The sequence below is a fragment of the Sturnira hondurensis genome, unplaced genomic scaffold (assembly GCF_014824575.4).
Source record: "Sturnira hondurensis isolate 20B ecotype Veracruz unplaced genomic scaffold, ASM1482457v3 Scaffold0006413, whole genome shotgun sequence".
NCBI lineage: Eukaryota > Metazoa > Chordata > Mammalia > Chiroptera > Phyllostomidae > Sturnira > Sturnira hondurensis.
Window position 1 is genome coordinate 20,971,070 of NW_028079044.1, and position 17,146 is coordinate 20,988,215.

At 43.4% G+C, this 17,146-nt stretch overlaps 1 protein-coding gene across 1 annotated transcript; it reads left to right on the forward strand.

The window, feature by feature from the left end:
* Positions 1-4,933: 4,933 nt before the first annotated feature.
* On the forward strand, positions 4,934-15,400 carry BMP10 (bone morphogenetic protein 10). Its single transcript, XM_037048198.1, has 2 exons — positions 4,934-5,402; positions 10,252-15,400. The coding sequence occupies exons 1-2, from the start codon at positions 5,069-5,071 to the stop codon at positions 11,190-11,192; spliced, it is 1,275 nt and encodes a 424-aa protein (XP_036904093.1). The 5' UTR covers positions 4,934-5,068; the 3' UTR covers positions 11,193-15,400.
* The last annotated feature ends 1,746 nt before the right edge of the window (positions 15,401-17,146 follow it).

Here is a 17,146-nt window from a genome sequence, read left to right on the forward strand (position 1 = left end):
GGCCCTGGCTGCTGTGGCTCAGTGGATTGAGTGCCAGCCTTCGAAAAAAAGGGTGGCAGGTTCAATTTCCAGTCAGGGTACAAGCCTAGGTTTTGGGCCAGGTCCCTAGTTGGGGGTGTGTGAGAAGCAACCAAATATTGATGTTTCTCTCCCTTTTCTCCCTTCCTTCCCCTCTCTCTAAAAATAGATGAATAAAATCTTTAAAAAATAGGTAGGGGACCATGGGGCTGGAGTAGAGTTAACAAGTGTCAGTGACATCAGTGGTAATGGAGGGATCCCAGGACTTTTGCAAGACTTTGTCTTTTCCTCCAAGAGAGGAAAAGCATGATGAGCTAATGTCATATCAGGATCTGACTGCCTTGTTGAGCATAGAGTGTTAGGAGGTGGGGGCGGAGGCTGGGGGCCAATTAGTAACCTGTTTCTTCAGTCCAGGCAAGATGCTGTGTGGTACAGACTATTAGTTTCCATTTATTCCTGAGACTACTATTTTACAGAGAAGAAATGTTATTTGACCACTCTGCTTTTTTTCTTTCCAACCCACATTTTACGTAAACAAATATATGTATTGCGTTCTCAATTTTACAGTATGTTGGCACTTACGCTTCAAATCTAGACATCCAGTGTCTTTACATTTCAACAGAATTGTTAGTTTTCCGTTACTACTTTAAAAATTCTCTCACAAGGTTATGGGATAGCCATCCAATGGAATTAGGCAATTATTATAACGATTGGTTGTGAAGATTATGTGGCAACATGAAAAACGCTTAGGATGGAATGTTCAGTGAAAAAAAATAAGCAGCAAAGTTGTGTATTTGTATAGTAAGACTTAAAAAAGGCCCATCACCTCCTAATTGGTCCAGACTGCACTCAATCTTGGACCTCACTTCCTGGAACTCCCCTCTTCTTGATTTTCCACATCTCTCCTGACCTGGCTGGTGCGTAAGCCTCCCAGGCATGCTGTCACTTCAGAGCCTTCACACAGGCTGTTCCCTCTGCCTGCAATGCCCTTCCAGCATGGGCCCCAGGGTCTTCCCTGGCCTCCACCTGCCAGGCCTTCTCTGGCCTTGACAGTGAAACAATAACCCCTTCCCTTGGCACTTCCTATCCTCTTATAACTTTGGTTTGTTTGGGGGTTTTCTCCACTGTACTTATCACCACCAACAGGCACCTCATTTTATTGGTATACTGGTTTTGTTGTCTCTCTCCCTCCAACTGGAAAGTAAACTCTACAAGGTCAGGAGTCTGGTCTGTTTTCTTCAGGTTTTGTGTTTGGAGAGTCCCTGATACAGAGTAGGTACACACAAGAAATCTTGTTGAACAAAATACCCTTCAAAGACCTCATAATTTTTATTGCTCACCTAATTATTGATGATAATTCACATTATAGGCCTTATTAGACAATGAAGAAATCGTGCGAAGGTTACTGAAGGAGTGAGCTTAGGGACCATTTGAGTCATGTCATTGGAGCAGCTGAGTGGAGCTGAGGATCTGGCCTCTGTGCGTTGGTGGGTGGGAACCCCTTGGCAGACTGATAAGCCTCATGTAAGCAGCAACATAAAGGCTGAGGGGTCAGTAGAGGCCAGGAAACATTTCCCCCGGTGAAAATGTGGGCTCTGGAGGGCGGAGTTGATGAGAAATGCGGATGCCAAGGCAAATTCTAATTCTAGAAGGAGACACTGGGGCAGATGGTATCAGAGAAGAACGGAGCTCCCTACCTGTCCTCTGGGCAAAACTCCCCGGCAGTGGATTCCTAGGTGGGTGAACAGTGAAGAATGAGAGGACAGCCAGAGAGCAGATTCCGGTAGCAGTCAGCCGGTGATCAGCGCAGGCTCTGTGTCCTCACATTGAATTTGTAAATGCCAATGCACATAGCTCACAGGGCTGCCGTTCAGGAGTTTCAGGCCCACCTTACAGCTACCTGCAGTGCATAGCACAGCAGTACGTAGCCATGCTAACATATCAAAACAGTGCCATGCAGGGTAGTGACTAGCTGCTACTGATCCCTTCTCTCAGAATCCCATCTCCTCCAAATCCAAATCTTCATAGTTGAGTTTGGGGCCTCTGGGCTCCTGCTCTGGCACTTCAGCCAGGGTCTGTTCTGACTGGCTGGGGCCTGTTTACATAGCTGGTGCATCTCAAAGTCCTGACAACTTCTGAGTAGGCAGCAAGAGTAGTGTAATGCCTCTGGAGTGGGGTCCAAGGTGGAGGGGGTCCCAAAAACCTGGAATCATGTCCAGAAATCTCCTAACCTCACTGACCTCTTGTCAGTCAGGACTTTACTGATTACATTTCCCAGGGTCTGCGCCTGACTCACAGGAAACAGCACAATTCCCAAGGCTGGTGTCCAAGGGGTCTCCCCTTGTCTGGACCACGGATCCCTCTGAGAGGCCAGTGAAACTCAGTCTTGGATCCTTCAAATTTGAACCATTATCGAAACTAGCCTTGAAATCTGGCCCAGAACTGCACAAAGCAGAGGCCCTGGAACATTTTGCAGTGGGACCGGAAAGTAGTAGAATGCAAACAAAGGAGATCACTGCAAAGTAACAGGTGGTGACCAGAAAAATCAAGGTAGGGGGAGGCACGTGGAGTTATTTGGACCTTTTAGAGTCATCAGAGACGGCTTCTATAGAAAATCATAGGGATAATGAGATTATCAAAAAAAGGGCTATTGATAGTGAAGTTTACATTTTCCTATGTGCTGCTATAAATTATAAGTATCCCAGGCCTAGAGGAGGGCAGAAGCTCCTGTCCCCTTCCTCCATGCATGAGACTCAATCTCCTTCCTTGTCCACCCCAGCAGAGGGAGGGGCTTCAGGACCTTGCGGTTCAGGAAGTCATAGGCATTGAGACGTAGTTATAGACATTTTCCTATTCTATCTTTCAATCAACCTCAAGCCTAAACATTTCCCATTCAGAAACTGGTTCAAATATTTAACCCCATGGTTATACCGGCAACGAGTACAAGGCAGCCAGTGATATCTTAGTTCTCGTCTTACCCCTGAGAATGTAGAGAACCAGAACTCTGCAGGGTGGGGTGCCTGTCTCCCCTCCTGACCCGGCGCACCAGGTTGTAAGTACCGCCACTTACTTCGCTGTCCTGGGCAGTTACGCGCACATGCCTGCCATCCAGAGATTTGGAGTGTGCGTTGACATCTGTGTGTGTGAAGATAAACGGGGCTTGTTTCGATGCAGGACGTGATATAGGAGCCCTTCTGGCAAGTTGTCAGAAAACTCACGTTAAAAAGCACCACCCGCAGGATGTGGCCGGGTCCCTGGACTCACTCACTGTGGGACCTGTTCGGGGTAAAATCTATTTTCAGCTATAGCTGTCTTTTCAACCTAAGAGCAGAAGTTTCAACTGACATGGAGGGGTGAAGCAAAATTAACAACTTCTAAAGAAATGGACAGTTTTGAGGAGAGATTTTCTCTTCAAAATTCTGTTTTTTCTATGGTAATTCCAAAAAATTGCTGCAAAATATTACATTTTAGGAGAAGAAAGAATCAAAAGATGACCATTAAACTTGGGAGCATAGAGGGGGGGAAAGTGAAGATTTTATAGCTAACATATTGGGGTAAATGCAGGAAAATTTAACTCGGAAATTAAGAGTATCCCCATGTGTCCAATGTTTAGACACAGCCCTCTGAACAGTGCTGGGTGCCAGAGCGATCACACGGGGCGTGCACTGAGCAGGGCAGGGAGGTACCACCAGGCCCTCTGCCTCTGCGGCAACCCCCATCCCTCCCCCAAAGTTGTCCACAGGATCATCCTGACCGGGCCATGCTGCTACCACCACTAATTGGGGTTGGAAAGTGAGATGAACTTGATTCATCTTTTCTGGACCAGACATGCAACGTTTTTCAGAGCATGGCATTTGTCATTGTTCATTTGCCTAATAATGTTACTCACCAAGTTTTTACTGGAGCCGCTTAAAGATCAGCTTGATTGAGCCACGAAGATAGATTTGGCAGGGATTTGGGTCACGTTAATAACTCATTGCATGGGTGAAGGACTTGCAAATTGTTGCCTGTCTGCTGACTGTGGACTTTCTGGGAAGAGCCAGGCTAGGGCTTGGTTAGCCTTTCAGTATCAGTGCTCATGCCCCGGTCTAAGGGAACACTGGTTCAAAAGTCTGATTGTTTCAATTTTTAAATTATAGTCATACTGCCTGGGTTCAATTCCTAGTTCTACCACTCTGTAGCTTTGTGACCTCCAGCAAGCTATTGACCCATAGTGACCCATATATACATGGGGGTGATAAGGTTGTTACGGGGAACACATTAGGTGATACATGGAACGCACTCAACACCATGCCTGCTTGTAGGAAAGCATCTAATAAATTTTGGTTGCTTTTATAATAAAGCACTGTCTCTATTTTTCGAAAGCCATTTTAGCCAGGTCAAATCTGTGCAAAAAAAAAAGGCTATTGATAGTGAAGTTTATATTTTCCTATTGCTAAAAATATAAGATTCTAAAAATTTATATAAATTTACTTATACCTATAACTTAACCTGGAGATTTTTGATACTTAGTCTTTCTTAACAATGTTTATGTGAGGATGAAAGCCCCGTTACTCGAATTAATACAGGGTGCCACTGATGTGTAATGTGCTCATTATTAACAGTTATTACATGCATGTGTGAAACTGAACTGCATAAAAGCAGAATTTAGGCATTCCTGCCAAAAGGAAGTGAATCAAAAGGAAGAGAAGCAGAGCTTTGCAATGAGAAAATTGTCATATCTCTCAGCCAGTGTCAGAATGTAGAAATGTTTACAAAATGCTCATTAAAAGAAAAAAGGATTGCAAGATAGAAACAAAATCTGGTGCACAAGTTTACACTAGAGAGATAAGAAAGGCTAGGCCCCTATAGGGGATTTTGTTATCCAATTACTGCAACCTGACTTTGGGGGAAGAGGAAGAATGGTAGGGGGAGGGAGAGAGAGGAAGAATTTCCAAACTTGTCTCCAGTGACAGGAGACATTTACGCTCAGCTCCGCAAGATAAAACTGCCACTTAGAGCCCAGGAGAGCTAGACCTTCCTGGGTTGGCCTGGGGGCTCGAGCAGAGCCATGGGTCCTCTGGCCCTGCAGCTGTGCGCTGTCCTCTGCCTGGTGGCTCACTCTGCTTCTGGCAGCCCCATCATGAGCCTGGAGCAGTCGCCTCTGGAGGAAGATATGCCCCTCTTCGACGATGTCTTCTCAGAGCAAGACGGTGTTGACTTCGACACACTGCTGCAGAGCATGAAGAATGAGTTTCTCAAGACATTGAACCTGTCTGACATCCCTCCGCAGGATTCAGCCAAGGTTGACCCTCCAGAGTACATGCTGGAGCTCTACAACAAATTTGCGACAGACCGCACCTCCATGCCATCTGCCAACATCATTAGGAGTTTCAAAAATGAAGGTAAGTTGACATTTTAGTGATGAAATTTGGCTTGGATTCTTTTTCCAAGAAGTGATAAGTAAATTTATAAGGCCTGGGGTTAAAATAGGTAAAAGGAGTGTGTACACAGATAACACAAAACAATGCACATTACGGCCTATTCCATGTTAATGCCTATTTTCCGAGGGGTTTTAAAAGGTACTAAAGAATAGCTTTTCATTCGAAGTCATAAAATATCTGCCATTTCCACATTATAATTGGGCCTTTAAAATTTTTTAATTTTGGCAGCAAATAATACAAAAAGTTAATGTTGGCTTATTACTTCACCTTTATTGTTAATTTTCCAGATAGGCCTTGGTTTCTATTTGGCTTTTGATTGATTACAAAATTTGCCAACTTCTACTAGGAATGAAAATTATGAAAATAGAAAAAACCCCCAGAAAGTTGTGATTTCTGTTTCGCTCAAACTTTGGATGAGTTTCCCTTTTGTGACCTTATTGAGAAGTTGTTCAAACAGGATGGAAACTTACATTAGAGAGCCTTCCTAGAGTTGGGTTGCATTTGACGTGACAAGTATATCCTTCAAGCACTGTTTATAGTTGGGGAAGTGTGCATGGCCCAGCTCATGATGCAGCTAACAGCTGTGTCTTTATGGAGAGTGATGCACGATTTTTAAATATTAGTGGGAAAGTGTTTTCTCCTCCCAGATCTTTATTCAGTAACTAAATCTAATGAACTAGAAAGTTAATCCTTTGTTTGTCACAGTGTTAGTGGGCAAAAACCAAAAACTTGATACCTACGGTTAAAAACTGTAGGTCTGAAGAAACTAATATTAATATTTGTTAGGATTTATTAATTATGCTTTTAGAGTCATTAACTGAGTACAAAAAAAGCATTGTTACACCTGGTACAAAAAAGCAAAGATCAATGTTGGCCAGACCTTCTTAAAAAGAGAACGGTGGTGTCAAAGAAATAGCTCAGAATTTTGAATTTTGAAAGCAGGTGGACTTCATAGCTGTTAACAATGAGTTTAATTTTTTTGAATCTCAGTTTCCTCATCTGTAAATTGGGGATAATATAGCTATATAATATAATTGAGCAATTCAAAAGAGATTCTGATTAAGAAACACTCCATTTGCTATGAAATGTTGAATAAATAAAAGTTATTCTTTGTTTCTTTTTTAAAGATTTTATTTATTTTTAGAGAGGGGAAGGGAGGGAGAAGGAGAGAGCGAGAAACAACAATGTGTGGTTGTCTCTCACGCACCCACTATTGGGGACCTGGCCTGCAACCCAGGCATGTGCCCTGACCAGGAATCGCACCTATAGTTCTCAGGCCAGCACTCAATCCCCTGAGCCGCAGCAGCCAGGGCTAAACATGAGTTACTCTTGACTAGTTTTTAAAATTCTAGGCATTACAGAAAATGTTGAGTAGGTATTGCTCAGTCCTTGGAGATACCATTTGCCTTAAAAATTTAGTTGACAGATCAAAACTTCTAATATTTGGTAACATATTGGGTATATTATGTAGCAACATTTAATAACATTATGGAAATGGCATGATGAAATTGCAGATTCCTTTGGAGGTGAGTCTGAATTGAACGTGAACAGTCTCCTTCCGTGGGAGCCTTTCCTTCCTAATGTTTCTGAGCCCTGAGCCCTAGTTGTGGGGCTCGGGTGTGAGCAGAACAATGCTCACATTCTCTGGGAAAGTCGGAGTTGTTTAGCTCTTGCTTCTCGCGCAGAGGATTTGGATGATGCGGGTCAGGCAGTGGAGTCTGCACAGCTTCTTTCTCATTACTGGAGCTCAGCGAGGGTGGGAACACCTCTCCTTGGACAGCTCAGGTGCCTGCACCTCTGCCGGTCTACAGGAGAAAATGTGCAGCCCCCAGGACATGAATTCTGCACTGGGCTCATCCTGTCAACTGCTATCGTCTCTCTGGTGACTCTTTGGGTCTGCTCAGTGCAGCTTCCTAGATAGATAAAGTTGGAGATAAAGTCCAACAAAACAAAACAAGACAAAACAAATCCCCCAATCCCTCCAAACCTAATGAATCAGAAGGAAACAATTGCCAACTCCAAGGTGGACAAAGCACTACGTGTATTCCTGCCACTGCTCTGACCTAACCTTGTCATCTGGGGGAAGTCACTTCTCTGCATTGAAGTTCCATTTCTTCTGTGTAAAATGAACAGAGTAGCCATACCTGTATTGTAGGGACATAAGAGCTAAGTGAAACCATGCTTGCAGAGTACCTGGAACATGAAATTTGCTCAGAAACATAACTCCTCCACCTATTGCTATGTTTGCAAATGCACAATGAACTTTTTAAAAAACAGTTTTATTAAAATATAATGGACATACAATAAACTGCACATATTTACAGTATATATAATTTGATAGGTTTTTCTATTTTTTATCCTTACCCGAGGACATTTTTTCATTGCTTTTTTAGAGGGGCAGGGAGAGAGAGAAACATCTATGCAAGAGAGAAGCATTGACTGGTTGCCTTCCATGTGTGTCCGGACAGGGCATCAAATGCTCCTGGGCTGGAGACCATATGTACCCAGACCGGGACTGAACCTACAACCTAGGTATGTGCCCTGACCAGGAGTTGAACCTGCAACCTTTCAGTTATGGGATGACGCTCCAACCAACTGAGCCACACCGGTCAGGACAATTTGATAGGTTTTAACATATGTAAACAACCACTGAAACCATCATTATGATCAAGGTAGTGAACATATTCATCACCACCAAGAGTTTTCTAGTGCTCCTTTGTAATCCTTCCCTCTCACTATAGTGAGCCTTTATTCTGTACTTTTCTCATGGGTCAAGCAACCAGTCTACTCCCCTATTTCTGGTCTTCACGTGTTCCCTGTCCAAGGAGAGTCATCTCCTCCACTCATATAAGAGAGGAACAACTCCCAATCTACTTGATGTAATAAGGATATATGTCATGAATCAGTTTGATCTGATGCCCACAATCATGAATTAATCAATATGTTTAAGGAGCTGCCTCTGAGGCATAGTGGCGGGCTGAAGGTATACAGGAGTTTAACATGTGGTACCCACCAGCATGATGACTGTCTAGTTGGGAAGATCCGTTCATAAAAATGTAACTGAAATACAAAGATGTAAATAGCAAAGGTCAAAGGCAAGATAGAGAGCGAGCACTCAAGTGGTTCAGAGGGGCGTGAACGTCCAGATAGGAGGAGAGGAAGGTATGGTCTCACCAGGGGGAGTCACAACTGGATAGGTACAGATGGGGGGATGGATGGGGCATTCCAAGGGTCAGAAGAGCCCATCCAAAGGTGCAATATGCAGTAAAGGGTTGTTGTGGCGTGTGATGAAGATAGCGGTCTGCTTTAAACAGAAGGGCTTATAATTTATTTCATCTTTTAACAAAGATCACTGGAGCAAATGCAATGTGTCCTGCACTGGAGAGGATACATGAAAGTAATGAGTGGATCAAGGGGTCTGGACCTGGTTACAGCTGCTTCCAAAGAGCCATGCTAGAAAGCTTAAACACATGCCATTGCCCAGCATTTCCCGCCGGCCATGTGTACGATGGCTTTAGGACATATTTAGAGGAAGGTATAAATCATGGGAAATCATTGTACACTTTTATTATTGTGAATTAGAAAAATATCCCCATATCACCTCAAACCCATCATTATATAAATGCTATTACTTAGGACAAGTCTAAAAGAGGTAGGAAGTTTAAAATAATCAGATCATGTTAAACAAAAATCTTAAATTCACGAACTGGGTACATAGTTGGGAAAATGCTGCCAGAGATGATAGAGAACACTTTATTGGTGGTCCTTGGCCTCCTTGGTCTCATGGAAACCTTTGATTGATGACAAAGTCCCTCCGGGATTCCTTTCAGAAATGTATTACCGGGGGCAAGAGTATGGGAGTTTTGGGCCCCTATAAAATTCTTAGAGAGTCAACTTGATAATATTGGAAGATATGCTTCTAAGACTAAAGGACCTTCAAATTCTTATTTCAATAAATATTCTTGAGTTATTTGACTTGCCAAACCCTATGCCAGGTGCTAAGGGCATAAGATGAAAGCAACCAATCCATCCCCAAGGTTTATTTTCCCTATTTCTCATAGACTGCAAACCTAAAATCAACTGCTCCGACCCCCTTGGTTTATGGCTATCTTCCTGACCTTGTCAGGAAGAGGTCAGCAAACTTTTTTGGTCAAGGGCCAGATACATAGTACATATTCTACGTTTTATGAGCCCTGTTTCTCTCTTATGACTGTATATGTCATTGTAATACAAGTCATCACAGATAATACAGAAACAGAGGGGTGAGGCTGTGTTCCAATAAAACTTTATTTCCCAAAACTAGTGGCCCATGGGGTATGGTTCACTATCCCCTGGTCCAGATGGAGGTCTTCAGGAAAATCAGTGCCCAGCTAACTATGTGGAGATATCTGCCCCTTACAAATGCAAATGTAACAAATACTGAGGTTCTCATCCCCAAAAGGCTTCAACCACCACCACGTTTCATTTGCTAGCTCTTTACTGGTTAGAAAAATTGGGGGCTTGCCCACACAATCTCCAAGGTCTTCCCAGTTCTATAATTCTGTGGCTGACAAGCTACACAGGCAAGCCCGGGTGAGTTTTCCACCATTCATTAAGCTGCCATTTTCCTCATTAGTCTTGGCAGCTTAACTCAATTTAGCATTCTACCATTGACTCGGTATTCTCTGTGTCAAAGAATGCTAACATCATGTTTATTTTCTTTTATGTCCCCTCATTTTCTCTGTATAAAACTTCCTTCATGGACAGGCCCTTTAATGATGTGAATAGTCTGTTTTTTTCTGTAACATACTGCAAATCTCATTTTTTTTAGATCTGTTTACCCAACCAGCCAATTTTAATGGGCTCAGAAAATACCCTCTCCTCTTCAATGTGTCCATCCCTCACCATGAAGAGGTCATCATGGCTGAACTCAGGTTGTACACATTGGTGCAAAGAGATCGAATGATATATGATGGAGTGGACCGGAAAATTACCATTTTTGAAGTATTTGAGGGCAAAGAGGACAATGAGAGTGAAAGAAACATGCTGATCTTGGTGTCAGAGATGATCTATGGAACCAACAGTGAGTGGGAGACTTTCGATGTCACCAGTGCCATCCGGCGTTGGCAACAGTCAGGGTCCTCCACCCACCAGCTGGAAGTCCACATCGAGAGCAGACATGACGAAATCGAGGGCACTGGCAGGGGACAACTGGAAATAGACACCAGTGCCCAGAATAAGCATGTCCCTCTGCTTGTTGTGTTTTCTGATGACCAAAGCAGTGAGAAGGAACAGAAAGAGGAACTGAGTGAAATGATCACCCATGAGCAACTTCTGGAGCTGGACAATCTGGGTCTTGATGGTTATTCCAGTGGACCCGGGGAAGAGGCTTTGCTGCAGATGAGATCAAACATCATCTATGACTCGACTGCCCGCATCAGAAGGAATGCCAAAGGAAACTACTGCAAGAGGACCCCACTCTACATCGACTTCAAGGAGATTGGCTGGGACTCTTGGATCATCGCCCCGCCTGGATATGAAGCCTACGAATGCCGTGGTGTTTGCAACTACCCCCTGGCAGAGCATCTCACACCCACGAAACATGCAATTATCCAGGCCTTGGTCCACCTCAAGAATTCCCAGAAGGCTTCCAAAGCCTGCTGTGTGCCCACCAAGCTGGAGCCCATCTCCATCCTCTATTTAGACAAAGGTGTTGTCACCTACAAGTTTAAATACGAAGGCATGGCTGTCGCTGAGTGTGGCTGCAGATAGGAAAGGAGTTTGTCGCTTATTTAATAACTGTATATGTGTATATTTTGTGTCCCTATTTAATAAGATTATTTAATAAGGGTGTACAGATCATAGAGGCTTACTGCCTTAGGGAAATGGACAGGTGAATGTGTTGTAGGAAATACTTATTATGTCACACATTCTCATTTCTTCCAATCTGTTTTTCTCTGGACTGGCCATTTCCTGACTATGTCACCTCTAATGGCAAGTGGCAAGCTTATACTACTTGTCTTCTATGTCAATTTGAAAACAGGAACCCCTAAGCAGAAATATAGTGTCAGAAGGTAGATATTTGTGTATGTATATGTGTACATAGATAAACTTATAAAACAGTTTTGGTTCTATAGAGGTACATTAGACTCACACACATGCACAACTCAATCAAATGTGTATATATCAAAAGCCAATGGTACGTTCTTAGTCACCTCTTCTCTGAGTGGGATTTATGTGAAGATAATTTGCACCAGGAACTTACCCATCCTAGGAACCATTACATTTTCTAAACACTATTGAGAATATAGGTGAGCTTTCATCAGTTGAGTTTCTGCCATTGTTCAGAGCAGCAGGGTCTGGCAAAGGATGTTGTATGTTTGAGGAGAGGGGTTATTTGATGCAGAAACCAAATGGGTTCAAGAGGTAACAGCCTTAACGCACAATAGCAAGGAGTAAACCCACGGGGATATCAACCTGCTCTGGAGGGCAGTGCCTGGCCAATAAAGGAAAACAGTGGGGCTTCAGGGTGACATCTGTGTCCGAGATAAGGGGAAAGCAAGGCCAATGTTGGCCTTTATTGCTGCAGGGAGCAGAGGAGGTGCGAGGAGGCACCTAGGGGAGGAAGGGAAGAGAATCTAGATGTTATCCTAGGATGTACCTGTGAAATTATAAGCGGTTCCAATTGGAGAATTAAATCTTTTGGATGAAATAAAATTTTCAGAGAAGAGGAGAAAAATCAGAAGGGCTCTGTCTGGTGGACTCTTCACTTCTTCATATTTTTCTTCCATCCTTAATATTTCTCTCTGCCTCTGCACTCTACATTTGTTCTGTACACCTTTTTCCTTTCCTCTCTCTTCTTTGCCCCAGAACCTCATGTCCTTCTTCCATTCCTATGTCCCTTGACTTCACGGGCCTTCGTTGCTTCTGCTGTGACCTGGAGGGACACCTAAAAGCATTTCTTTCAAGATGAATGAAGTTAGAGCTCTAATTGCCTCATGACATTTAATTTGATTTGCTTTTAATAATATCCTTTATGAAATGGCTTGTTTGTGAAGCATTCTTAAGCATAAGAAAAAGAAAATAAAAGTCCAAATCGGCCCACCTAACTAATGAATTCATAAATGCACACAAGAAAATGACTGGAAAGCTAAGCCTGAACTTTGAAGTCAGGCTTGCCCCATGGTAGAAATTCTATGGCCTTCCCATTCTGCAGTCTTTCCATTTTGAAACTGGGAAGGACTAAGGGACTGGGAAGTATTGGCAGGAATGGTCCACTGGGTAGGCCAGCAGTTGGCCAGTGGGAAGGACACTGAGATTCAGGCTGTGGTCTTAGCCTGTCCCCACCTCCCGTGAGGGACCATGGTCTCTGTGCAGGAAGAACCAGAGAAGTGTAGTTCTCAAACTGTTCTGACACCTCCAGGCAGGAGACACAGATGGTTCACACTAGACTGTGGAATATGATTTCTAGTACATAGTCCCCCTCACCCTATTGCATGCTCCCTTGAGAAGTCTGGCAGTTTCTTACCCTTGGAAACCACCAGTCTCCCTTTCACAAAACTCATATCACACTGGAAAGCAGAGGCAAGGGAAGCTATTTTGAAAGACATTTTTGCCCAATTTGGACCTCGGCTCTGTACATCTGGATGCATAGATTCTGAGAGCAAACTGAGGGAAGGTCCTGGGGAATTCGCTGCCCTGAAAAAGTGGTATTCTGACCATCAGGGAGTGTAGGTGAGTGACATTTGAGATGGTCATGCAATTCAGGAACATTCATTTACGGAATAGCCTTCATATACAATGGTGTGTGTGGGGTGTGTGTGTGTGTGTGTGTGTGTGTGTAACTGGCTTTAGATAGCCACACTTAGAGCCCTCAGTGGGATGTGGTGCATCCTTTACATCCACGGTACACACTGTATACTTATATACTCTATGGTACTTCTTATCTTTTCTAAAGGACACTGTGATAGACATACAGTAAAACCTCAGTTGAACAGATAGTTCTAGTTTGATAAGAGTCAGGCAATATTTTGTCTAAAATATGTATGACAGCTGGTAAATGCTTTACAGCCAGCAGTCCTGGGGTGAGTATGCTCTGGTTTGTAGATCCCCCACCCTGGCCTATTTCAAGGTACCAAAGTGATATCACCCAGCTTGAAAAAAACCTTGAACTTCACAGTTGTTCCCAGGAGCCATGCTTGCTGGCTCTGGCACCCCATTGCTATTAGCATCCTGCCCACGCCCTCTGCCAACTCACCAGGTTCCTGGAGAAATCTTGTCGTGAGCAGTTTTAATCACTCTTTTGTGAAAGGCGTGGGGAAATCTAGGCTGTCTGCATTCCAGCTGCACATCCCAGATGCCTCTTTGTTTCCCACAGCCCAGATGTCAACATGCATTTTCCTGATTTTCTTCTTCCCTGTGGAAAGAAGGTGCAGAAAGCCACATATTGGTTATTCAAATGTACTAGTGGCTTTTTAAAATTTTTGCTTTCTTCTCATCAAAGAATGAAAGAACATAAACCATAACCAGAGGAGTCCTCCTGGCTCTCATCAGGCCTCTTGCAGTGTGCCTGCGCGTCTCAAACGCTGCTGCGTTAATATGAAGCCATAAAATTATCAGAACCTTAGGAAAGTAGAGCTCACTAATGTCTTCTCTGATCATAGACCTTGGCTACATCCCATGCCGGTCTTTTCTTATAGGTTAATGGCCACATTATCATCACTTAAGTTGATATCCCAAACAGCTCTTGAGGGGAATTGGAACAGGGAGACTTGGGCAGCCAACAACCACAGCAGTCACGTAAAATTTTCTAGGTGTCCTGCTATTTATTGATGGATATATTTATTTTTGTACTATAGTGTAGAATACCAAATGTTTTATTTTTATGTTTGTAATTTCTTCTTGGATAAAATAGTCTTCTGTGCTTTTCAAGTAGTGCCTTCCCCAGAGTATGGCTCCTTTACAGCAAATGTTGCCAGGCTCTGGGGGACTGTGATTGCTGCTCAGTATTAATTGGAGCTTTTCATTCACAAACTAGGTGCTGCCCTCCCCACCCCCCCACCCCCTGACTTCATCTACTGCTTTCCTTGGCCCACTAATTCAAGGGCTTGGTTGGACAAATGCCTTCGTAATTGGGCTAAGTACTCTATAAATGTAATAAATGTTCATTTAGTGATTCTCAAAAAAGTCAGCCTCAAAGTGCCTAATTCTTTGCCTGTGTTTAATTTTTGGCCTGGAAAATTAATGGTAAATACTTTTCCCAGAAGTATTAGCAATTGGTTTGGTATTATTTAGAATCTATATTCTTCAAGTATAAGATGTTTTTGTAGAAAGGAATCTTACATATTACTTCTTACTGAACTCATCAACACCCCATAAGGCTCAGCAGTATTGTAGCAAAACAATGTATAATTTGTCTGTAGCCCAGAAGGGACATTGCCCTATTTAAGAACTGTTGATCTTTTCAAAGAATCACCATGGGTTACACATGGCCCTTTGCCATCTGGTGAAAAAGGAACACTACTGTGACTCTGCATTTTCTTGCCCCCAACAAGCACATTTGATTTCACACATTAGAGGGAAGGAAAGTACCTAAGGCTGTACAATAACCACATACAAGGGTGTTTCTGGGTGTGGAAATGTATCCATAAAATTCTAACTTCATCAGAGAATGACTGTCTGTTGTGATCAGCATGTGCCTGTCTCACCTGAACACCTGTTTTGTGAGTGTCTGACCTGATCACAGGGAGGACGCAGACAGGCTGGTGTCCGACTAACCAACTTCCACAAATATGGGAAATCAGCTGTTGGCCCCGTCACCCCGAATCGGCTGGAGCCCGTTCATCTTCCTATGTTCCAACCCTGTTTGTTATCAATGTCCAAATGCATGTGGAAATTACTAGACTACAAGGAAGATGGAAAGAAATATTTTACACTGTGTTCATAAATTAAATGTGTACATTCAGAGTTACCTTGTTAAATAAAATGGAAAAATTATTTTGATAATTATTTGAAACTTGTTTTTCCTTGGATGAAATCTGCTTTGCTTTCCTTCCTCATTTTTTTCCATTTCCATTTCACAGCATAGCCAGATGGAACTAAACTTCTTGCTATGTTAGGAGAAGATGGCCTGAAGAAACAATAAGTAGGTTTTAGCTTCTGAGTGGCCTCACCAGACAGGGAGATTCTGTTGTCACGTGACTCTCCCACTTCACACAACTTTCTGTCTGTAAAGCCCGTGAATTCCAGAGATATAAGGGGCAAATGATATAGTCTCCTCTTTGTCAATTACTGAGAAATATTTCTTCTCTGAGTTCAGAATGAGGCAGACTAAAGAGCAATGGCTTTTGGGAAAATAGCCAGGTTAAATTTTACTGAAATTTGATTACTGAACCTCATGGAATCTCAGGCTTAGAAGGGACTTGTAAACGTTATCTGGCATGCTCTGCTCCCTTCAGCAGCCCAGCAAAAACACTTCTCATCTTTTCACCAGATGTGAGAGAAGGGAGTGCACTGCCTTCTCTATCACATTTTCAGAGGACTCTTCCTCAGATGTCCTCAGTTTAGCAAATAGTTCAGCTCTTTATGTATGTGAGTCACTGCAGGAGAGCCAAAGGTAAGCAGAAAGTTGTTAGAGAGTTCTCCCTTATACAGAACTAAAGCCTCTCCCGGTGTCCCTCATAAATTCCCAGTTCATAGCTCTACCTAATCTGTCTTCATGAAGGCCCCACAGTTTGCAAATAGCTCTCCTGCTCTTCTGGATGCACTGACCCCCATTTCCTGTGATAGTGTGTGTCTGACCACAGGCCAGATGCAGTGAGCTCCCTCAGCCAGATGGAAACACGTGGAAGCCTGCAATGGGCATAGACCTGCCCACCCCTGCCCCACCCCGAGTATGCAATAGGCCTGGTGGACAGACAGATCCTGCTGCTTGTTCTGGAAGGAAACTTATTCTTATGGCAGAATGTGGGTATTGAAGGACCTGGAGTCCCAGCGGGATACAATTCCTTCCATCAGATAATCATCCTGCACCTCTTTTAGGGGGAATCCTCTGAAGTCCTGGCTGACAGGCTGTATCTGGCAAGCACGTCATCAGCAGGGAGCAAAGCCCTTGTCCCTCACTATCAGGACAACTGATAGGGGCAAGACAAGCTTTCTAGCCATGGAGGAAAGAAAGCTGAGAACCCACGTTGGGGTTTAGGCCAGGGCTAGACAAAAAAAAACAAAAACCAAAAAGCCATTCTTAGTCTTAATGTTCAGTTCTTTAGCAAACTATTCATTCTTTTCTGTAAATAATTCCATTTATGGATGTCTCTCACAGTGTGGTGCCTGGACCCAGAGTTTGGCAGTTCAGAACCAGCCACCTTCATTCTATGAGTGTCTTGTCTACTAATAGTCAGGAATTGCATGAGGCAGAGACAGCTGCAAGTTATTTTGGGAGAGAAAAATTATTTTCAAAGCTGAGATTATACATTTAATAATAAGTTGTGGGCCTTGGCTGGTGTGGCTCAGGGGATTGAGTGCCTGCCTACGAACCAAAGGGTAGCTGGTTTGATTCCCTCCCAGTCAGGGCACATGCCTGGATTGCAGGCCAGGGCCCCACTAGGGGGCACTCAAGAGGCAACCACACATTGATGTTTCCTCTTTCTAAAAATAAATAAATAAAATCTTAAAAAATAATAATATGTTGCCCTGGCTGGTATAGCTCAGTGGGTTGAGCGTGGGCC

Excerpts from the sequence above, each read along its gene's own strand:
- BMP10 (XM_037048198.1), top strand. The coding sequence starts at position 5,069 with ATGGGTCCTCTGGCCCTGCAGCTGTGCGCTGTCCTCTGCCTGGTGGCT. Across the intron at positions 5,403-10,251 it reads TAGGAGTTTCAAAAATGAAG|ATCTGTTTACCCAACCAGCC; the intron begins GTAAGTTGACAT and ends CATTTTTTTTAG.